This window comes from Pundamilia nyererei, unplaced genomic scaffold (genome assembly GCF_000239375.1).
Source record: "Pundamilia nyererei isolate P.nyererei 1_Seehausen unplaced genomic scaffold, PunNye1.0 scaffold00008, whole genome shotgun sequence".
In the NCBI taxonomy this organism is placed as follows: Eukaryota; Metazoa; Chordata; class Actinopteri; order Cichliformes; family Cichlidae; genus Pundamilia; species Pundamilia nyererei.
This window is the reverse complement of record NW_005187409.1, coordinates 3,501,333-3,523,961: the sequence shown is the minus strand read 5'-3', so window position 1 is coordinate 3,523,961 and position 22,629 is coordinate 3,501,333. Positions and strand designations below refer to the sequence as shown.

The following is a 22,629-nucleotide window of genomic DNA, read 5'->3' as shown; positions in this document are numbered from 1 at the left end:
AAGTAAGAAAGAAAAAAGTAGCCCCTACTAACCGTTTTTGAACCTTGTGCTATATCCATCCATCCATCTTCTTCCACGGGTCGCGGGGGCAGCAGCCTAAGCATAGAAGCCCAGACCTCCCTCTCCCCAGCCACCTCCTCCAGCTTATCCGGGGGAACACCAAGGCGTTCCCAGGCCAGCCGAAAGATATAATCTCTCCAGCGTGTCTTGGGTCTGCCCCGGGGCCTCCTCCCGGTGGGACATGCCCCAAACACCTCGCCCAGGAGGCATCCTTGTCAAATGCCTGAACCACCTCAGCTGGCTCCTTTCGATGCGGAGGAGCAGCTCTACTCCGAGCCCCTCCTGGATGGCCGAACTTCTCACCCTATCTCTAAGGGAGAGGCCAGCCACCCTTCGGAGGAAACTCATTTCCGCCGCTTGTATCCGCGATCTCGTTCTTTCGGTCACTACCCACAGCTCGTGGCCATAGGTGAGGGTAGGGACGTAGATCGACCGGTAAATTGAGAGCTTCGCTTTTACACCCAGCTCCCTCTTCACCACGACGGACCGGTGCAGCGTCCGCATCACTGCGGCCGCTGCACCAATCTGTCTGTCGATCTCCGGCTCCCTTCTCCCATCATTCGCGAACAAGGCCCCGAGATACTTGAACTCCTCCACTTGGGGCAGGAACTCATCCCCGACCCGGAGTGGGCACTCCACCCTTTTCCGGCTGGGAGACTTGAATGCTCACGTGGGTAACCACAGCGAGACCATGTGCTATATTAATGTAATAATAAAATATTATTAGTGTATGAGAATACAAATATTTTCCTAATCTAAATTCGGATTCTAATCTGTTATGTAGGTCACATGCAGTAAAAAGTAATTTAAAAAAAACAAAACTATTTTCTTTTGCCTCCACACCTAAACAGTAAAATGAGAACAGCCAGGGTTTCAGCAGATTGGGGGAATGCTAGGATCTGTGTAGTGGCTCAGCATAGGGAAAAGAATTACAATTCACAGTCATTTCTAATGTGAGCCTCACAAGGTTTTCTTAGTGCACAGGATCAGCTGAACGGCTGCTCTTTGTGGATTTACACAACTGAATTTAACAAGATGTACGCAGATGTTTCAGTGCCATCATGGCTGATTTCCATCTTCTACACTGACAGTATGGTCTTTATACTATCTTTATACTAAACCATAAACAGTTGGTATAAAGTTGGAAATCAGCGAATTAATCTAAGCACTCTCATCTTAAATGCAAATTCATCTCCACTACACTTGATATAACCTAAATGTGACTCTGAGAACCACAGCCACTGTGCACCAGTCACACACAGTGCTTTAAAGCAAGCAAACCTGTTTATTCTGCACAAATCTAACCAGAATTTTCATGCAACATTTTAAAAAACAGTTAGTATACTTAGTTTAATTTGCAGGATGTCTCACAAAATTAAAATATATAATACATCATACATCATACATAGATCCAATATCTGAGCAAAATGATGACATTACATGCAAGCTTTGAATTTGCAGTTTATCAAGTGTCCCTGAGTGATCCTTATCTTTAAATAAAACCTCTCTTCTTCCTCTCCTGTCCCGTCTGTCTCCCAGCATCTTTCTCCATCTCTGAGTGAAGTTCTTTCTTTTCTCTCCCTAGAAAATACAGTAGCTGGACCTTTAGCTAGCAACACACTGTGTGACAAACTGCACAAACAGCTTGTGTGTTTGCTGATGTTTGTTGACCTGATAGAAATGTTGAATATAAAATTACCTACCTGACACTTTAAAAAATGTTGCTCCCTTGATACTTCCTCTCCTTCTGTAAAGCTAGCTAGATGCTGAAGTACCGCAAACACAACTTACGGGCACCTCTACTCCTTCCTGCCCACTTTAACGCTATAAATGATGCTGTTCAACCAAAAGTAACGGGCCTGTTCTGAAAATGTAAGGAGTAGAAAGTACAGATATTTGTTTTAAAATGTAGGAAGTAAAAGTAAAAAGTTGCCAGAAAAATATATACTCAAGTAAAGTACAGATACTTAAAAATTCTACTAAGTACAGTAGTACTTCCCATTCTGGCCAGTTAGACAAAACCTCCACATCACCTGTGGTATACGAGGAGAAGTCAAAACCAAAGTGTGCTTTCAATGTCAGTTTGAGGACTTCAGCATCACCTAAATATTATAATTAAACTTTCTAGTAAGAGAAAATTTGTGCCTTAGAATAAATTTCTACTTTTTCCAGGACAAATGCAATTACCTTTCTCTTTGCAATTATCTGATGAATATTTCTCACTTTGTAAGTCTGATAAAACCTTTATTCTACGTGGATAAAATAGTTACATTCGTCTTTCTATGAGTCCAGAGAGGTGTCATTGGGGTTTCAACCACATATGCTGGTATAGATTGACTAGTAAATTAACAGCTATGTTTCACACTCAGCTCTATCTTCACCACAGCAGACTGGTACAGTGACGCCACACCAATCTACATGTGACCCTCAAACATGAACAAGACCCAGAGATACTTAAATTCCACCATTTGGGGCAGCAACTCACTCCTAACCCATAGCTGGTGCTCCACACTTTTTTTGGGCTGAGAACCATGGCCTTAGACTTAAATCTTACAGGCATACAAACCTAGAAATAAAATGGTCACATTTATGTTTTTACTCTCCAAATGGGTTTCAAAGTCATATACGTAAAAATAGTACGTATGTTCATGGAAATGTTTCTCTGATTTTGGCAGAAATATTAACGTAGCATTAATTTCTGGCACCTTTGAAGCTTAAGCTGAAAGCATAAACAATCAGCAGGAGTGGGAGTTCATTGCAACATTAACAAGAAATTACTCAGGAGACCAATGCAGAAAAGTCAAGTTGCCAGGCTTATTACATTCCATCATTGTCTATTTAATTAACATTTCTCTCTCCCCTGCACGCCTCAGTTTCTCTCCTCATGGCAATATCCACACAGAGTGAAATAAGACAGCAAATAACCGGGGCCATTCTGTTTAGAGATACAGTAAATTGCTTTGACATGAGTGGATATACAGTTCAGTACACAGTTTAAATATACATCATGTCATATAGTTAATCAAAATTTGTGCTGTGCATGCAACGGGAGGAGATGCATGTCACCCACAACCTCCCTTACAAACAGAAACTCTATTAAATAAATTAGAAACGTCTAAGGCTAGATTTAAATCAAACAGAGTATGTGATAACTATAGGGCACACATCAAATCGAACATTGTACATTATGTGTAGCATTTCAGCAAAGCTGCTCCCTGTTGATTGCAGAGAATTCCAACAGAGACTAATTCAAATTCAAATTCAAGAAGAAGAAGAAAAAGTGGATAAGAGCAACATACTTTTGTGAGAAAAGGCTTTATTTTAGTCAATATATGATTTTTTTTTTCATATTGTGTAAATTAAAGCGAGGTTTGGCAAATAACAGATGCTAAATCGTAATTAATTGACAAATACTAGTTGTTTATTTCATGGAGTCCAAGGACAGCAGAAACGGTCTGTTTTATTTCTCACGTCTGTTTATTGCCCGGCACACATTAGTCGGTCTAATGAAGTCAGTAGTTCCCATCACTGCCTGACTTCTTCACCCAGCTTGACACTAATATCCCAGCTTATGTTATTAATGGACTTTGTTTTATTCACTAAAGTTCATGTTTGACTACAATCTGAGTCTAAACCACACACTAGAGGAGTCACGTTAAAGTAACTGTGACACAAGCAGTGTGTACATCTTTCTCAGAGTAAACAAGCATTAAGCTATTTAATGGGGGCAATGAGGCACGCTGCTGAGTCAGCACCACATTAATGAGAAGCGAGCAAATTGGCTTCTGACAGCTGCCAGGATGGAGATTACAGATATACACAAATTAGTGTCACTTATTGGAGAGAAGGAGAAGATGTTCAGTGGATGTAATATATTAACAGTTCAAAAACATTCTGTTTTTAAGTAGTATAACTGGCTGCTTCTGTGATGCTGTTGTGACCTTATCTACAACTACAACTGAAAAACTGCCTATATACGACACAAGTTCATTCTCTTCCTTCTTGTATTGGTAAACATTGCACTTTATACAGATCACCGCTTCTTCAGTTTACAATGCCTTGCTATGCTAATAATATATATTTAAAAACTGGCAGTTGGTGATTTGTGAATTAAAAAATAAGTTGCTCTTGCCAAAACAAACAGTGCAGGGGTCGATTTTCTTAATGCGCCTTAAATTGTTTTCCTTTTCCTTTTTTGTTTTTTTTTTTGTTTTTAGATAATTATGAGAAAATAAGCTATAACGGTTTGAGAGCCTTGCATCTTTGAAAGCATTGTTGTTATTGATAGCAGCTGAGACTAAATTTAAATCCCACATTGGAATCTGAAGCAAAATACTCAAATGGACAATACATATATTCTAAATGGAGCCTGGATGGAAATCGTGTTTTTTTTGTTCTTTTTTTTTGCTTTTATTTTACAATTTTTCTGCCACTACATAATAACCTCAAACAATACCAGTCAAAATCAATACACTGCACACTATACTGTATTTGGTCCTCTGCCAGCACTGCAGCATGGCACTGCTAGTTATTCAACAGCTTGTTCCCCTTGCCAAGTCATAGCACAGGCATTCACTGGTAGAGACTGCCCAACCGTCCTTATTGTGTCCATTTTTTCTTTGTGTTTACTCTTAGAGCTAAAACAAAAGTTAAATTACCCGTATCCTCCTAGATGTGAGACAAAAAACGAAAAATTAGTGTTTAAACCTTCTCCTTTTACCTACAGTTGTAGCTTTTTTCTTTTTTCTTTTTGCACCCACAGTAGCAAGTTCAATAATTTTCTGTGGTGTTATTTAGCCCTCATTGACTCATTGATTTTTCTACATTCTATTATTGGTATGTAGAAATTATATACAGTAAATTATAAACGTTAGCTGTAGTTTTATATATAGTTAGTTACTGTTGTAACTGCAAAACAAAAACAAATTACACTCATAACATGAGTACATTAGTACTACAATCGCAACTTAATTCACATCTGCACCACGATCGCTTGAGAGGGATAAGGAGAGAAAGCGGATGTGTTGAGGGTGACCCCATGCTGTGGGATGTCATTATTTTCTTGGTAATAGAGCATATCCCCATGCCATCACGGGAAAGAATGCCAGGCTGCAGTATTCATGTGACAGTAACATGCATTAACCTGCCTCCAGATTTAATTGCTCATTAACTGAATGTGCCAGATTGTCCAGATTGTTCCAACCCCTTTTAACCTTTGATTTCAAGTGTCTGATAACCAAATGTGCTTTTTTAAGCATGTTATTTAATATTATGTTTATATGCTTAAAAATATGCATATAAACATATATGTTTTAAAGGTCTAGTATTAGACAGGTTTTACTGCTGAGTTCAGACACTCAGCTGAATACTGAATAATAACTAAATAAACTGAGGTTGGATGCTTTTTCTTTCTGAAGGATCTGATCGGTATTTACAGAGTGAAATCATTTTAAAATATATTTATCAGAAATCATCAGTTGTGGCAAACTGATGACTGTCAAAAAAAGTGTGATTACCATTAAAGACACTAAAAGCTCCTAAGACCTTCTGATCTAATCTAATCTGCAGAAGCACTACACTACAAGTGCTGAAACATTGCAACAGCTGAGACTGAAAGAACAATAGACAAGTAGAGACGGTGTGAGGGTCATCTTGGGAGCTGGCGGAGTTATGTAAAACCCTTGAGTGTTTACTCTCAGGGGTACCAAGTAATGTGCCAGCTTGCCATCCAAGGCTAATATTGGGTAAGATTCATACAGACACCCAATTGTTCCCATCATGTCGCCTGCCATCCCCCTAAGATGACTTGGCAATTCCGTTGAGGCAGACAAAACCAGATTAAGGACTAGAAAAGTTTTGCTGTCCTTCACATACAGAGGGTGTACTATGTGTAGTGATATTGCCAAATGTTGCAGGAAAGTTAGTGCTGTAAGCTGACGTTTAAGAACATTTAATCAAAAGGGATTATAGCGAACTGAGACTTAAGTATTTAATGCAACCCCCATTTCACAATTTCTTTTGTTGTATTTTGGGGTGCTGCACAAATCTGAGACAGATTGTTTGTTTACCTCCTTTTCAGTGGAGTTTATGTCTGGAAAGTGTTTCGAGCATTCCACAGTTGACATTTTAATTCCAAGTCAGCACAGTGTAGATATGACTATCTCCTCCAGAGTTTTGAGGAACCAGCTGTAGTTTAAAAAAAAGGCTTAAATTGTCAAATCATCAATTTTATCATGACACTGCATCAAACTGGGTGTTCACATTGGTATCCTAGACTTGTAGATATCTATAGATTTAGTGGTTGCATGCTACTTCAGGTTTAAGATGTTCAGTGCTTCTTAATTATGTGGTGTGTCTTTATAAAATAAACTCAAAAATGTAGGTAACTTGAAGGCCTTGCTATACAAACCAGTAGCCTTCAACATGTTTCAGCAGAGTGTAGTGCTCCTATGTCATTCAAGCTTGTCACGCCCCCCATTGCTCCTACATACAAGCACATAACCTCTGTCAGGTATCTTACATCAGTATGCTGTCAAGTCATTATTGAAGCCTGAAATCTAATTTTCCAGTAGGCATGTAAGTCACCAAGAGGGACAGGTCAGTGCATTGGACTGAATAAACAGCAGCACAGAGATGTTGAATCTCTTTGGATGTGCTTAACCTCAGCTGTCAAATGCTGATCAAATAATGCAGGATTCAGATGTGCATGCAAATACATATGTGCAGACATCAAAGACAGACTGGTCAACCATGCTTTGTCTTGCTGAGGCAACCCAGTGCAGACTTCTGCCATATCCCCCCAAAGCCTTCTCCGAGCCTTAGTGCATTCTGCTGTTGCTTCATTGACCCGCCAGCTGCATTTTGCCTTACCTCCCCCCCGCTCCCAGAACCACATACAGCACAGCATCTGCCTCCCAGGATTTCTACAATTGTTTTGCAAGCTGTGTTGCACACAAGTTGAGCCCTCCCATCCAGCATCTACAGTACAAACAGTACCAGTTTTTAGAATTACAAAAAAGGAAAGAAGGAAATGTTAAAACTTAGTACCGTTCTACCTTCCATTATTCAACTAGAATCCATCCACTTTTGTTTACTATTTGCAGAGGGCTTAGTCATTCATCGTATGTGAATGAGGTTAATAAAGATTCAGTGCTCCTCCACTAATAATAGCTTACATTACTTTTTGTTAATGCAGGAAGTGGGACATGACCTCACCACTCTCTCACCGCCTGTTTTTTCTGTATCTGAACAGGAGTAGCAAAAGCTGTAACTGTTTGCATTAATGCAGGTTGGTAGTACATTGATAAATATCCAATCGGCTAGTTTTTGTGTGTACAAGTGGGCACTGTTTGCAGCCAAATCAACTGAGAGGCACCGCTCGTGTATTGTAATAACATGAGTGCTTCTTCGGTGTATGATGAATAGTAGGTATGATGAGTGTACGCTTTGCTTGTCCCTATTGATGTGTGTGAGTAGGATGTCACAGGCCACAGAATGATGTAATGGGTAGCAATCACATAGACAGTGAGGCAGTCCATCAGCAGCACTGAACATCACACATAAACCATCACCACATCAGGCCAGTCCAACAAAACATCCCTTCCCTAATCTTGTGCTACGACTGCCAACGCGTTGGTTAATATGTTATAATCTCCTGATGTTATCTCCTCAGTTGCAAACACACACATTGACCCAGGATGATGGTGCATATCGCAGGTCATGCTAAGATTCTCCAGTGGCCTTTTCCCCATGGTCTGTGCTACAAATATGATTCAGCAGTACTAAGAGACTTCTTATTAATATAAGAGCATGTTGAGTGAAGTCAGGCCAGCATGTCATTGCTACCAAAGCAGCTGATTCTTGACTATCAAATGTCAGTGTCTCAGCGAGTTTTACCTACAGTTATGCAACATACGCATAGTGGTGCAGGGAAATAGTCTAATTTATAGTTCTTAGAAAACAATACCTTGGGAAAAATTGGGAACAGCTAATTATTAGTGTAGCTTTAGCACACATAAGTTTGTCCTTTATTATTTAACACATTTTTTCTGATTCTTTAGAACAATTCACACTTAAAAAAACATGCTATCACTCTTAAATCTGCTTCATTTTGACACTTTTGTTCAGGTTTAAAGGTTGCTAAAAACTCCTTACTTGACCACTAAGCATGTAATGTAAAAAATCTTGTCTGAAGACTTTGGTATGATTCTCCAAATCTAATTCTGTTCTTTAATATATGCCTGCTTCAGACCACAGAGCACCACAGCTGCTTTAGTGTTTTGTTTTGTTCCATCTTTTCCTATCTGTGTAGGGTTCCTCCCACCAGTATATGTCAAACACTAGCCCACTGCCATTCATTTTCATTATGCTTACATTGATTTTTCTATGTGCTAACTTCACTAACAGGAATGGGGGTATGGAACTGAAAGCTGAGAGACTCTGTGTTGGATAGGGAACATGACCTATTTACCCACCCACTTCCATCAGTTGACTCATGTCCCCTGTCATGTCATTTTCAGCTTAGTCAATCTGTTCCTTCTAACGCTTTTAAGTAAACTGAAAAAATCCATCCTAATCTGACACCGTGCAATCACACTGGCATGTTCACATACATTCGGATCTTTTGTAAACACTATCATAATTTTAATAATAATTGGGATGCCATATACAGTACAACCACTCATCACTTACTGTATGCACGACAAGAGCCATTCTTTTGATCTCTCCTGTCTATGAACCTTAATGAGGCTTCATGACACGCCACTGCACCGCAGCTTCCCCCCAGGGAAATGAAAAACCAAGACCTTTCATGAGGACATGTATCAGGTGCATTAGAAACCCAGAGTGCGTGGCCAGACTAAATTGAGCTTCGTATTGTTCACATCCAGTTCGCTGCACTGCACATTTGACCTCATTGCATAATGTTCAGTTATTCTTGATGCCAGTTAGTGGGGTTTTCTAAGGACAGAGACCTGATTAATGCTAAAAAATCTCCTTGCAGGCAAATTGACAGATAGTGAAATAAAAGAGTTCCTTAATAACTTCTGGAAAAAAAGTGCAAAGAAGGTGGGAGTGTACGTTGAAAATGGTATACACAGAGCTGTGAAGGAAGCAAAAGAAACGAGGGACGTATAAACACAAAACACAGTTACAAAATAAAACTCAAACTTATAAAAACAGAGACAAGTTGCCACAAAATGACAAAGATACAGACAATTATCAGTGTTCTTCCTTATTAAAAAACACAAGACAAGAAAACATTTTTATCTCAAGTAAGAGTTAATCTTTTAATTTACAAATCGCGACACGATATTAAGTGTAAGTGTAGTTTTAGCTTAATCAATAGAAATTTTTTTGCTTTCATCATCTGTTTTTAGACAGAGCCCATCCTTCAAGAAAATAAATGTGTCTAAAGTTAGCAACTCTTAAAAGAAGGAAGCATGACCTTGAGCTCTGCCAGACTCTGAGCTTTTCTTTGTGTCTCCATCAGTAAGCAGACAGTTTAAGCCAGCCGGTGTCTGAGATGATGCTTTTAATCATACTCCATACTCATCCTTGATGTGTCGTACTGGAGAAAAAACTATGTAGGACAACATCACTTCACTTACAGTATTCTGGGACTAAGACTGCTCCTACTTGATGGGGTATAATTAGCATGAAGCTTTTTATACAAACTTTCAGAAACTCTGCAACATACATCCTCGAGTTCTCTATATCCTCTTTCAGACACGCGTTACTCTCTATTGATCGGCTAAAAAACGTCTTGGTTGGTTTCATATCTCAATGAGCACCATGGTCACTGTTCCATAGAAATAGCAGTTAATGATATATTTATGTTCATCCAACATGTAGTATGAAAGCTGTAAATCTCATGCTCTATAAGTCACTTTATGTAATGTGCAATTTTGCTTATTTGGGAAATATCATGTATGTACAGTACGGTGGCTTACCCATCACTTTAGAAGACGAGTGAAGCCACTAATATTGCATATCCCATGTTTGATACCAGATGTCCCTCTTCACTTTGACAGGAGCCCATTTTCAGGGTACTGAAGGGGAGATTAGCTGAAATAAAATCAAAGTGTTTTAGTCATTTATTTTCTTTCCATCTTCTCGTAGCTGTCTCATCATGATGGATATTGCCCAAGGGCTTCGACTGACTTATCTAGCTATGATTCACCCATGTCACTGTTCAACCATCCGTTTTGGCAAGGGAGCATCTCCTGCACTTGATTCCCTCCTCCAGCTAACTCCTGTTGTGATGCTGGCAAGGACAGATGCTGGATTTTGTTCTGATAACAGGCATTTAGAGACTCCTATTAGTTTTGGCCAGCTAGAAGTATATTCAAGTTGATGCACATCTAAATCATGGTGTATAATCTTTTCTTCCTAGTACCCTGCCTTAAATGGCCAACTGAAAAGCAATGTGGAGTTAAGTATTAATGAAAGAAAAAAAAAAGACTTAAAAATAATATATGGTATTTTATATTAATCTAAGCCTGTGATTTGCTATGAACTTGGTCCTCCACATTCCTCTGGAGCTAAACTTTATTTCATATAACCTGACCTGAGTGCAGTTTATTAAATGATTATTGTATTATAGCTTTATTTTTGTAAGAACAGTTTCTGCAGTTTTAACATTCACAGTCACATTGCTTAGGACTCCGTACACAGCAATCTGTCACTGAAGCTTTTAAGAACCTCTCCTTTGCCTCCGGCAGAGTTAGTTATGATTCAGCCATAATTCACGTGGGACCTGAAAACTGCAGGGTCATGCAATGCATGACTCATCTACATACTCTGCACAAATATGTGCCAGCGTAAAACATAGATGCTACATTTCAATTTACATTTTTCATACATCCTACTTTTCTGCAAACCTGCTTAGAGCACCTTGAGGGTCAAATAAGGCATGCCAGAGCTGGTTAATGAGTTTTTTTATTGGCATGATTTAACTAAGGTCTTCAGGGTCTGTGACTTGGAGATTTTTTAGATAATCATCAGCAATCATTCTCATCTTTGAAGTCTGAAAAGAAGTAAGGGTAAGAGGACAAGAAAACTGGTAGTCTCTTTAGCTGATCGTTTCATATTTACATATGTGCTGAAATAATGAGGGAACATTTGCCCCATTAGTCATCCAGAGCAGGATGCTGCTATTTCTTACACCATGACAGAGATTTTGCCACATCATTACAGCCTAGGAACCTTTACACACATATTGTACACACATACATTCAGACTGGAACAGAGGCATGTGCTCACATTTTGAGGCACAATAGGAGCAAAGGTCAGAGAACATGAAAGCCCAGAGTATGCTCCCAGCGAAAGCTGTCACTTGTTAATTTGTCTAAATGTAAATTAACAAGTGACAGCTACAGTCAGAGATGTTTAAACAGATCCAACAGTGTATTCTTTGTATTATTTTGTGTTTTTTCTTTTGTGAAGTATATCAAACATCTGTAAAGGACATGTTATGTCTAAACAAACATATATTTGAATGAAAGGCTGTAATTGACTCTAAACATAGAATATTTCTTCTCTACAAATCAGACAACTAAATGAGTTAAACACTAACACTTAAAAAGCAGAAAGATGGCCTAATCTCTGTGCTGTACCATCACAATGGCAGCATTTGTTATATTCAATAGTTAATATAATTTAAATACTTAATTAAATAACAACACAAATATCAATGTCATATTATTTGAAAATCACAATTACAATCTTTGTCTAATTTTATTCCTCACGTTTAGCTGCAAATTTTCAGAATGCAAATAAACATCTAAATGATGGCAATTACCCAGGAGTGAATCTCCACATCTATCTGTATTGCTATCAAACAAACAGGCACAAAGTGTCTGGCAGAGTGCTCAGGTCCTATGTCTCACTGCCATATTTAGCTTCCATTGATATACGAATTAGAATTATTTTCCTGTCACTTGGGTACAAAAAAGCTTAGTAGTCATCTGTGTGAGAAGAAATATGGCAGCGCTAATCAGCAGATAAAGACTTTGAAGATGGTTGTTGTACAAAAGGGGAGAGGTTAGCTGACAAATGCCAGGCATTCCGTCTGTTCCTAATTAGCTTTAGCATTTAAAAGAGAGGTGGAGATGGAACTGGTGATTTAATGAGAAGCAGACTTGGAAAAAGCTCAGAGATGATCTTCTTAGTGCCTTTTAGATGTTTAAAAATATATATTTTATCGTATTTTCACTCCAACTAAAAACAAACATACCTTGTCAATTAATGTAAATTACTTAAAGACAGCGAAAAAGGTGCTTGGGTCTATAAATATTTGGACTACGACACCATTTTAATAATTCTAACTGAGGTGCAAACTTTTTCAAATTGCATCCGCTGTTTAGGCGTTACAGCCACTGTGGAAATGTTTTAGCATATAAGCTTGTGAAAAAATAGATATTGGTTCCCATGGTGGGGCTCTAGACATGATCCTGAATCATCCACGGGAAGAAATAATAGATTGTCCTCTAGTTTCAGTCTACCGACTCCTTGGTTTCATACAGTGAGCACAGCCCTCTGGTTCAGAAAGAGTTGGAGAGATCACGCGATTATTGCTATGGGTCTGCCAGTCACCCATGACTGACTTGTAGAACCATGCTCTACTGAAACATTGAGTGAATGATAGTTTTCTGTAAAACCCAACCCCCATTCTCTCTCTCACTGTCTCTCTTTCACACACAGGCACACACACACGCACACACACACACCCTATTACGTATGTGCGGTCTCCATGGCAATGCGTGGTATCACTATGGCACTGGTGGCCTAGCATGCTGCAAGCTGCTGTTGGAGTGGAGTGACTGTTACCCACACGCACGCAAAGAGCAGAAAGCCAGGAGAATGTTGCCAAAGCGCTAAATGATTAGAGCAGCAACCCTCTGAGCTTATGAGACTGTTCCTGTCTCCCTTATAATGTTTCACTTAATCCCCTCGCGCTGTACAAAAAGGTTAAATATCCTCTTATTGCCATTTGAAATGGTGCGTGAAGATAACAATTTACTTTGACATTAAATATCTTTATACAGTCAGTAGCACATCGTACCATGCAACTTTGCCCACTATTAAACACCACTGGCAAGGTTAACCGCTGTAGTTTTTTCAGTGTTTGCCCTTGGAGGCCAATTTTCTTTCACAATTTGAAAAAATGATTAAGAGCTAGGTGTTATCATTATTAAAAAGATGAGATAGCTTTAATTGTTGGGTGATATTTAATAATATAAAGGTTAACACAGCACTCAACCTTGGGAATACACACGCTATCTTCTAGTTTTCCTCTGATGTTTAACCCTTTTTTGCCAGAGATGATGGAGCACTAGGGTGACCCTTTGGGTTTCTTTTGTGGTTGCTTTACATGTATACACAGGACAAACATTCTTTCCCCCCCAAGTCCTGGCTTTTAAACATCTTTTATAGTTTAAATGTGTCTGCATTATAAGTAAAAATAATCTAGATATTAATGTAAACATTTACGTATATTACAGAAAATTAAAGGAAATGGGGAAAAATTATGCTGTATGTTTTCTGTTCTAAGATTCTGGTGCAGGCAGACTACCCTATAGACTCTGCATTACTACAGTTGTGACAGATACTATCAAAGTTGTATGTTTTTAGCTATTTTAAGCTATTTTCTCAGTCTTCCTTTGTGTATGAATGCATGTGTGTGGGCAAAGCAGAGGCAAGGTGCCCCAGGGAGGTTACAGTAGACTGGCATTCTGGGGCACTACAATAATTAATGTACCCAGGGCATACTGCTACACAAGCATCCAAACACACACACACAGACAGACAGCTTCTGTGTTTGTGTGTGCCCTTGTGTTTTACTGACTTGTCTTATTTACTGTGTCTATAGGTGTTGTTTACAGAGGTCACTCTGTTTCTTTCTGTTGTTGAGAAAGGAACAGATTTTGCATTTGGACAAAAGCCAGAGTTTGCTGTGTTATCGCCAATCTGTTGATTTTATGACAGCATAATTCATGAGAGCAAGACTTCAAATGAGCACAGTACAGCTATATTGCACTTTTGTCCTACAAAAAAAAATATTTATATATATATACAAAGACAAAAGTGGAGTAGAGGTATGTTTTATTCTGAAATATCTTCTCAAACAAAAATGATGGATTCAAGATTTAAAGAAGCATTATAAAATATAACTTTATTTTATTGTTAGCATTGTTTATTGTGCCACTGCACATCCTCACACCCAATCCCACCTTTCCTTCATAGAAGGGCTGCTGCAAAGATAAGCACTACAGCAAGAGGGACCTTCTTTGTATCTCGTGTGCTTGTACACAGCAGCTCGACTCTCATCACCTCACTCTGTCTTGCTAACTGTCAGTGATAAATCCAGTCATCTCCAGATTTGCAACACTGTTTGCTTGAGTGATGGTCTGGCTTTATCAATAGTAGGACAACTGACGCAAAACGTGAGATTATTGGTGAAAGCTGCTGTTCTGTGTTTACCCATGGGCAGAATTAGAGGCTTTGGATAGTACCAGATGTGGGTAATGTATGCTGCATTGTATAAATAAGATTGGACAGAGTTTTAATATTCCCCTTTCCCACTGTGATTAAGTTGTTTTTATGGCACGTACAATACTGTGTATATTAATATTCAGCAAATCTCCTAAACATACAGTATATTGTAACGTTTCACTTATAAACTACTCCTATTTAACTTGCAAGAGTCACAGACCATGCCAAGTCCGATCAGCTTAACTAGTTGCTTCATTATTTAGTTAGTCCTTTGTCGCGTACAGTATTACAAAGTAAAGTAAGTAAAGTAAAGATAAAAATCACAGAGTGCTTCTTGACAACCACAGCATAGCTACAGTATGTTAATACACATTTTCAACATAAAATATTTCTTGTCTGTATCTGTAATTCTGTTGTTTAAAAAGCTTAGCCTTTCAAGTGAGGAGGAAGGAAATGAAAGGAAATATGAAAAGGTATACAGAATTGATTACAACAGCCAATATTTGGTTTTGCATTGCGATATTAATCACAGTGAAAATGTCCCCTACAGCTAGCATACATTATGGTGCAAACTGCCACACAGATAATGACCCTCTAAAGGATATTTATTACTGATATAATATGTTGATATTATAATTATATTTTGTTAGCAGTCCTATACTGTTAGAACATGCGAGGTTAAAGGTTAGTTTTGTCTCTAGACCATTATATTGAGCTATCTATGAAACACATTGAAGATGGTGAATGGAAAAATTAAATACTTTCAACTCTCACCCCATTTGAGCCCCTCTCTTGTAAATCAGTATATTGTAACTGAGTGCGAACAATTTACAGTTATTTATCAAAGCAATCAAAGTGATTACCTAATATGTACTGTGCAAGTTTTCCTTCTTTTTCTCAAACAATTCTCAATCAATCGGACGTGGACACAGGGTTGTGGGTTTACAGTGGTTTTTGGGCCTAGGACACATCAGATTCTTTGGGCTCTCTAGGTTGCAAGGTGGTGCCCCTGTGAATCCATCTTGTTCAGAAACGTCCAGACTAAGTTGGGATCTGGGGGGTTTGGAGGCTGGATCAATTCCTCAAGTCGCTTCAGAGCTATTTTTGTAGTGTGATGGCACATTTTCCAGTTGGGAGAGGCTGCTCCTGTCTGGGAGTGCTTTTATCATGGTGGGTGTGCTTAGTGTGCACGAATGTTCTAGTGGGTGGTACGTGTCAAACTCACTAATATCCATGTGAATTATGGTATCCAAGCTTTTCTAGCAGACCACTGTAATGTAACACGGTTATAATTGTGTCACTCCACCTCCCAGTAAATATATATTTTCTGATTCAGGGCCCACAAAACCCCTGAAATCTATTTATATATGAATTTCATTAGGGAAGACTTATTATGATTTTTTTCATTTATTTGCACTCTTGACCTTGATGATTTGTTTGTTTCGCCATGTTGGCGTTAGGTATTTCATTTAACTAAATAATCTGTAGTAGCTAAAGGTGTAATCTTACAATATTCCATATTGTTTGTAACAACAACAGTACAAGTCAGTTGTAGTGTGTTCATTTTAAATGTAACTATACCTTAAGGAGAAAAAGGAGACAATTACTGGCCCTTTAGTAATAATAGTTATTTTATTAAAATATGGGGGCCATGTCTGGTATAATAGTATAGACATACTCCATCTTATTACATTATGGATTTAAGTTTAGATTAGAGCTTAAGTGTTTCTCTATTACTGTATACTAAATTTAAAATCACTTACAAAGACAAATGTAGGTTTTTCCCTTTAGGGTGCATTGATTGCCCCATAGCCTGGCCACTTGCTCCATCTAGTGTTAAGAAAGCGAACATGGTCAGTCAGGGTACACGGCCCTCATCACTCAGGTTGTAGTTCTCGTCACTCTGCTCTCGGTTTTAGGCCCGTCCGCGATCAAGTCCCTTTTCACTGTATTTTGCTGTACTTTGACTCAAATTAAATGGTATAATTAAACCAATAGAGCATGCTTCGTGGTTTGCACTGAGAGAAATGTATACTGCAATAATGAATAACAATCCCATCTTATATTTGGTCAGCCTCAGTGTTACTGGGCATTTTGAGAAAGGAACAGTTTCAAGGAACTGAGTGCAAATACGGACAAAATACACTTTGTCTAATGTGTACTGTTGTCTCTGCTGAATGCTTATCGATATTTTTCCGTCGAAAGTAGACAGGCCTGTATAACAGGTTTAGTCAATGCATTATCGGATCATTTTACACATTTCTTTGTAATATGAGAACAGTCTGCACTGCCCCAAGAAGGAAGTACAAGCTTCGCCTGCGTTTTTTTGTTCATTTGTCTTCAATCTGCTCCCTGCTCGTCCGACTTCCCCTCCGAGCGGAGCAATACATTGAACGTTTTTGGCGCACAAAAAAGACCTCTAAATTAATCTTTAATGAGCTTTTTAGAAGTCATAATGGCCTGTCGCTAATGTCCTATAACGATCTTCCTGTTGCTGGCCACGCCTCGATGCTTTCTCTTTCACTACGCCTCTGACAGTTGTCTGACAATGGTTTGAACTTTGCTGAATATATCGTCTACTCGCCTTCACTTCACCACCCAAGGACTGCAAGTATCCAAGTCACTGCTTTGGCTACGCTGTTGAGAAAATATGACTTTTCCCTTGAGAAAATCAGTTTCAGGTAGGCTGTTTATTTTGTTTTAGAATTTATGCTGCTTTGAAAAAAGGAAAGGAAAAAGCAATTATCTTTTATTATTGGGACTAAACTCGTATTTATTTCTCTCTTTTTTTGTAAAAGTGTTTCTAGTAAAGTCGATTATTGTGTTTTGTCGTCTGGTCCATTTGGTCCATTTATTTGTATCCTACTGCATTTAAGTTGCTGTCCATGGTGCTGAAGTGGAGATCGCTCCAAAAACAACAACAACACACACATAAAAAGGTCTGGGGATCTCATCTTCGCTTATGTGCTTCACTGATTTTATCTTGTTTGAACAAACTTTTTTCAAATGTGGTATTTTTAAGCGAGTTATTTTCAGAATTATGAAAAAAAAAAGGGGTTATACTCTGTCGAGCTTAATTCTAAATGCCTTTCAGTTGATTTTATTGCACTTCTACTTCCCCAGATTTTACACTTAGTTATGCGCAAACTCATATTTATTCAACGCTAGTTATAAACTTGACGTGTGTTACTGGTCTCATTTATAAAGCAGTGGATATAAATAAAATATTAATTACTTAAAAAAATATTTTCTTGAGAACTCTAGATGGCAGCATTGGTTAGTCTGTTAAATATTCTCAGTAAAGCAACGGACGCTGTAAGTCAGGCTTGAAAACAACAAAACCGTGGCAAGTTGTTTTCAGCTTTAGATTCCAGACTACGGTTTTTTTTTCTGACACTACGTTTGACACTAAGTTTCGATTTTCATAAAGTCAATTCATAATTCACCTGTAGCTCCTGTAACATTAAGAAATGAAAATTTCACCACGATGTTGGTGGAAAGGGTTTTAGATTGGGGTGATTTCAATTTGTTCAATTTGATGTTTAGTGTTAAGTGAGGATTTATGACATTTTAAGGATACATGCTGATGGTTAATCTACTGTCATTTTGTTGGTTGGGTCTTAATACATTATTTTCATTTTACATTAACTGAACAGTTGACGGTTTTATTCTTTACAGTCATCTGCACCTTTAGGTGGGCATTGGAAATAACAAATATTTAATAATACTACAACTTTAAATGTTTAAAATGCATATGATTCAAGTAGTATGTGGCTGGGAGTTCGTTCTCACCTCAGTTTAAAATACGGGATTTATTTTTCACATGCTGTTTTCTCATATTTCCATAGGGGAAAATGAGTTATATTGGTAGTTTTTGAGTAATTTTCTGTTCACTTCTGTCAAGTGCAACCAGAAAGGTCTCTAATATGCTCGCTCTCTCTTCATCTACTCGTTCTATCTCTCTCTCTCGCTCTCTTTCGCTTTCTCTCTGGACTTTCCGCCTCCACACGTCTACGTACCTTTCTCCTAATATGAATTATCACTACTTTAAGTCAAACGTGTGTGAGTGTGCACACTGACTTGGTTTGTGTCTCACCAGTTAGACTCCCCGTCCTCTCCCTCCTCCCCACTGCTCATTCTCTTGGTTGTAGGTGGGATGCTCTCGGTAGATCAGCTGAGTTTGTGGTTGAGCCGGTCTCGGATACTGACCCAGAATGAGGGAGCTCCTGCTGTTACCTTGTCTTGCTTCGATTCAACAAAAGAGAGAAAAACAATGGGATCTCTGTTGTTATTCGTTTACATCATCTGCGATGTCGTTTAAAAAAGCGGTCTGAATCCTTTTTCCTTTCCTTGTTTTTCTCGTTGTTGTTGTTTTTTCTTAACAGTAGCAGCTACAGCAAGAGATTAGGGAAATCAGATAACGAGCACTGCACACTCCCCAGGCGTCTGCAAACAGGTGTTTCCATCCTATGACTCCGCAGCGAGCTTCATTCATGACTACCATGTGTGCGACCATGTAGTTTAGCGGAAAACTGCTCACCAAACTGTATTTGTGCGCATTTGTTGTGATACCGAGAAAATGATACATTCGGAAGAAGATGCAATGTGCTGTGACCAAAGTCTTTGTACAGCTTCGGATGGAACGTTTGTTTTTTATCCTTTTCGTTACGTTTCACTTTTTTCTCGAGGCTACAACGGACAGTTTCTGAAAAGCGACTAAATTAAGGATCAAAATGATCCATGTGGACATCATCTAGCCATCTTCGCTGCACCCCTGGGACTATTCCATTTTCACTAGAGTGCACTTTGAAAGCTCTATAGTAGCCCATATTTAACACATCGTTGTTGTTGTTGCATCGGATTCTGGACATTTCCCCTCAATCTCTTGGATTCAAAGGGGGTGATATCTTCCCCGTTTCTCAGGAAGTTTTTCCCCCAGAGAGCTGCCAAACTGGCTATGGCGGCAGCGATTGCCAGCTCCCTCATAAGGCAGAAAAGGCAGGCGAGGGAGCGGGAGAAGTCTAATGCCTGCCGCTGCGTTAGCAGCCCCAGTAAAACCAAAGGAAGCTGTGAAAAACCAAGTCGACTGAACGTTTTTTCACGAGTCAAACTCTTTGGTTCCAAGAAAAGGCGAAGGAGACGACCAGGTCTGTTGTTCCAATTTCATCAGGCTCTCACATTTTTGATCACTCTGATCATCACCTTTCTTATTACGAGTGCCATTTTTTGCAGTTAAAAAAGATATTTACTATGTAACGCTCACTTTCTCGGAAAAGATGGATGAAAAAGTTGGTGCAAGATTGAAAGGGATGCTTATCAAGTGTATCAACACAGAAGTCGCCTTGCATCTCAAATAATAGTGAGAGATAAATCAAATCAATCGCTCGTTGCCTATCTACTGAACTAGATGTAAAAAAGGCTTAGGTGATTAATCACATAAGACTTCACTGTCACAAATTAATAAGATTTACTGTTCCAATTAATCTGGATAATCACTCCATCAAAAGTAATATAAATTTCACTCTTTTTAGTTTCCAAAATGGATATAATATTTGGTTTCCAGGATGGCAGAACTTAAAAACAGATTAATATTAAACTTCAGATGCACACATTTAAATAAGCAGGTCCCAACTTTCATTTAGAATTTTAAGCAAACCTCACAATTAGCTCCAAATAATATTTCCTGCATGCTGTTGCCAAATGCTTTGTTGTTGAAACTTATCCAGCAGGAATAAAAGCATTGGCAGATACAGTATTTTTAAGAATTTCCTGTATTTTAGGTATGTAGTTCTACTGTGAGATGTAAATCCAAGTCCAAAGTGGCTGCAATTTCTTGCATTATTGCAGTGGCATCACATCTTGCGTCAGTCTCCTTATGTTTGTGGGTATGACCCTATAGCCTTACAACATTCATCTCTGTATTTTCTTCCCACTTTATTCTATCCAATTCACTCATTTTCAAGTTGTTGTTGTTTTAATTCTGTGTATAATTCACCTGAAAGTTAAGACATGCGGTTATATAACACTTTGACTATCCTGCAGTTTTTGCCTCTTTCTAACATCCAATTTCCAGTTATCCTGTAGGGAAAGCAATGGGTGTTGTCTTTTTGGCGGGTGTATGGTGCCTCATCTTTAAGGAAATACATTATATGTACATGTGGCTGTAGAGCTAATGCATTTAGGCTCCTTTATGTCTTTGTGCAAAGTTTTATACCACAATTATTACGCTATCCCCACTTTATAGACTGAATAAACCCTGGCGCAGCGAAAGCAACCTTAGTAAGGCTGGTGATCACAGCACTGAAAGATGGATGAGATGATAGGACAGCTGAATGGTGTGGTTAACAACAGTAAAGGACACTCCACTTGGGACAGTAACCAAAGACTGAAGAGCACTTAGCACTTATCAGACACTAATGTAACTCAGACAGGCAAAACAGATTTAATATTTAAAACTATCGTTTTTTTAAGACCTTTCTTTTGATGAACACGGTAAAACTATCTTGATTCCATGTCATCTTTTTTTTTCTAAGGCTTTCAACAGATATTTCAGAACTCTAACTCTTTCCTTACCATGCAAAATTAGACAGAAATATTATGCACTGTAATTTGCGGTGCTATTTGTCCCTTAAAGTGTGCCTCAAACATTTTGAGAGCATTTAATATACCATTTTTCATTGAAGTTTAGATTTTTATTAGCATTCCTTTTTACTTTTGTAGCTGTCCATCTGTTGGGCAGGTCTGATGGAGTAGAGACTGACAAGATGGATTGAGAAAGAGGGGTTACTTGCATAATTTCAGCCATTTTAAATCACTTCATGCCCTCAGAACCAATTTCTTATTTGGATACTCTTGTCCATTTTTGATCTCATCCCTGTTGTCAAGCTACTGGCCCTTAGATTTTGCAGACGAAAGACAGAAACCATGCTTTTTAAAATGTTGACACAACACAATTTGATATAACTGTAGCTCTTAATAGTTTGCCATTTAAATACCTTTTAAATAGTTTACCATTTAAATGGTCAGTTGAACGTGTCTGACTGCAGCTTCTCTAACTGAGGCCAGAATCTGTCTCTAATGCTGTCTAGAAAGACATAATTACAGTAGTCTCGAATTCCTTTTCACGAGAAGGTGAGAGCAAAGTAAGTTAATATACTCCTTCCAGCATGTTTTTGCTCATTTTGGTTGCATTTGTTTGACTGACAGGTGTCTCACAACATCACATTCATTTGTGACTATTTCTCCTTTTTTTAAATCTCCCATCACGTGTGCCACTCAGCCTCATTAATTACCTGTCGACTCAAATGATTTATTTTGTTTTCTTTTATTTGTGGTTCTAATAGCTGAAAAGCTGTTGGAAAGAGTACAATGCAAGCGGCAGTATGTCCCATTACAAACCTATGAACGACTTTATCTTCCACCTTGTACTCTGTGGTTTCATCCTTGTGTCCTCCTCTCTGCTCTCTTCTTCCACAGAGCCCCAGCTGAAGGGGATTGTGACGAAACTCTACAGTCGACAAGGTTTCCACCTGCAGTTGCAGGCAGATGGAACCATTGATGGAACAAAGGAGGAGGACAATGGTTACAGTAAGTTTCACTCCATTGCACTGGTGTATGGATTCCACTTATTTTTCAATCATGCACCCACTTTACCTTTTATCAGCACTGTGCTATACTATGTACTATAATTGAGGTTACACCACGTATATTCATCTTGCAGTGTGTCAAGACTGTTTCAGGTTTGTCATAAAGCCATTTTTGCCATTAAATTTGTCTTAGTACAGAGAAAATATTAAGTTTGTATACATGTTTGCAAGTATACAAACTAAGCGGTGAAGTAGTGACCCTGTTTAATTTGATCTAATCAAAATCATCCTTTTCCAAACTGAACACAGGTCATAACTGGCTTTTCACACCTACACACTGCCTCTGTCATGAGATCTAGTTTTGCCTTACACTATGTGTGGATGCATTCCTTTCGTTGCCACACACCCACTAGCTCTTTGTTTTCCAATTGATTAAAGAGATCAATGGAAGTGGAATAGCACAGGCAGTTGTCTCGTAACAATACAACAG

The 22,629-nt window shown here is 38.6% G+C and overlaps 1 protein-coding gene across 4 annotated transcripts in view; it reads left to right on the top strand.

The window, feature by feature from the left end:
* The window catches only part of fgf13a (fibroblast growth factor 13a), an 87,924-nt gene that overhangs the window by 44,278 nt on the left and 21,017 nt on the right, over positions 1-22,629 (top strand). For 2 of the 4 annotated variants that reach the window (XM_005722973.2, XM_005722971.2), the window contains one exon: positions 22,030-22,140. In XM_005722973.2, coding sequence (XP_005723030.1) covers positions 22,030-22,140 — 111 coding nt within the window. Of the gene's footprint in view, positions 1-17,125; positions 17,235-18,631; positions 19,701-22,029; positions 22,141-22,629 lie in introns of those variants that run through there. The other 2 variants (XM_005722974.2, XM_005722972.2) reach the window with 2 other exon arrangements.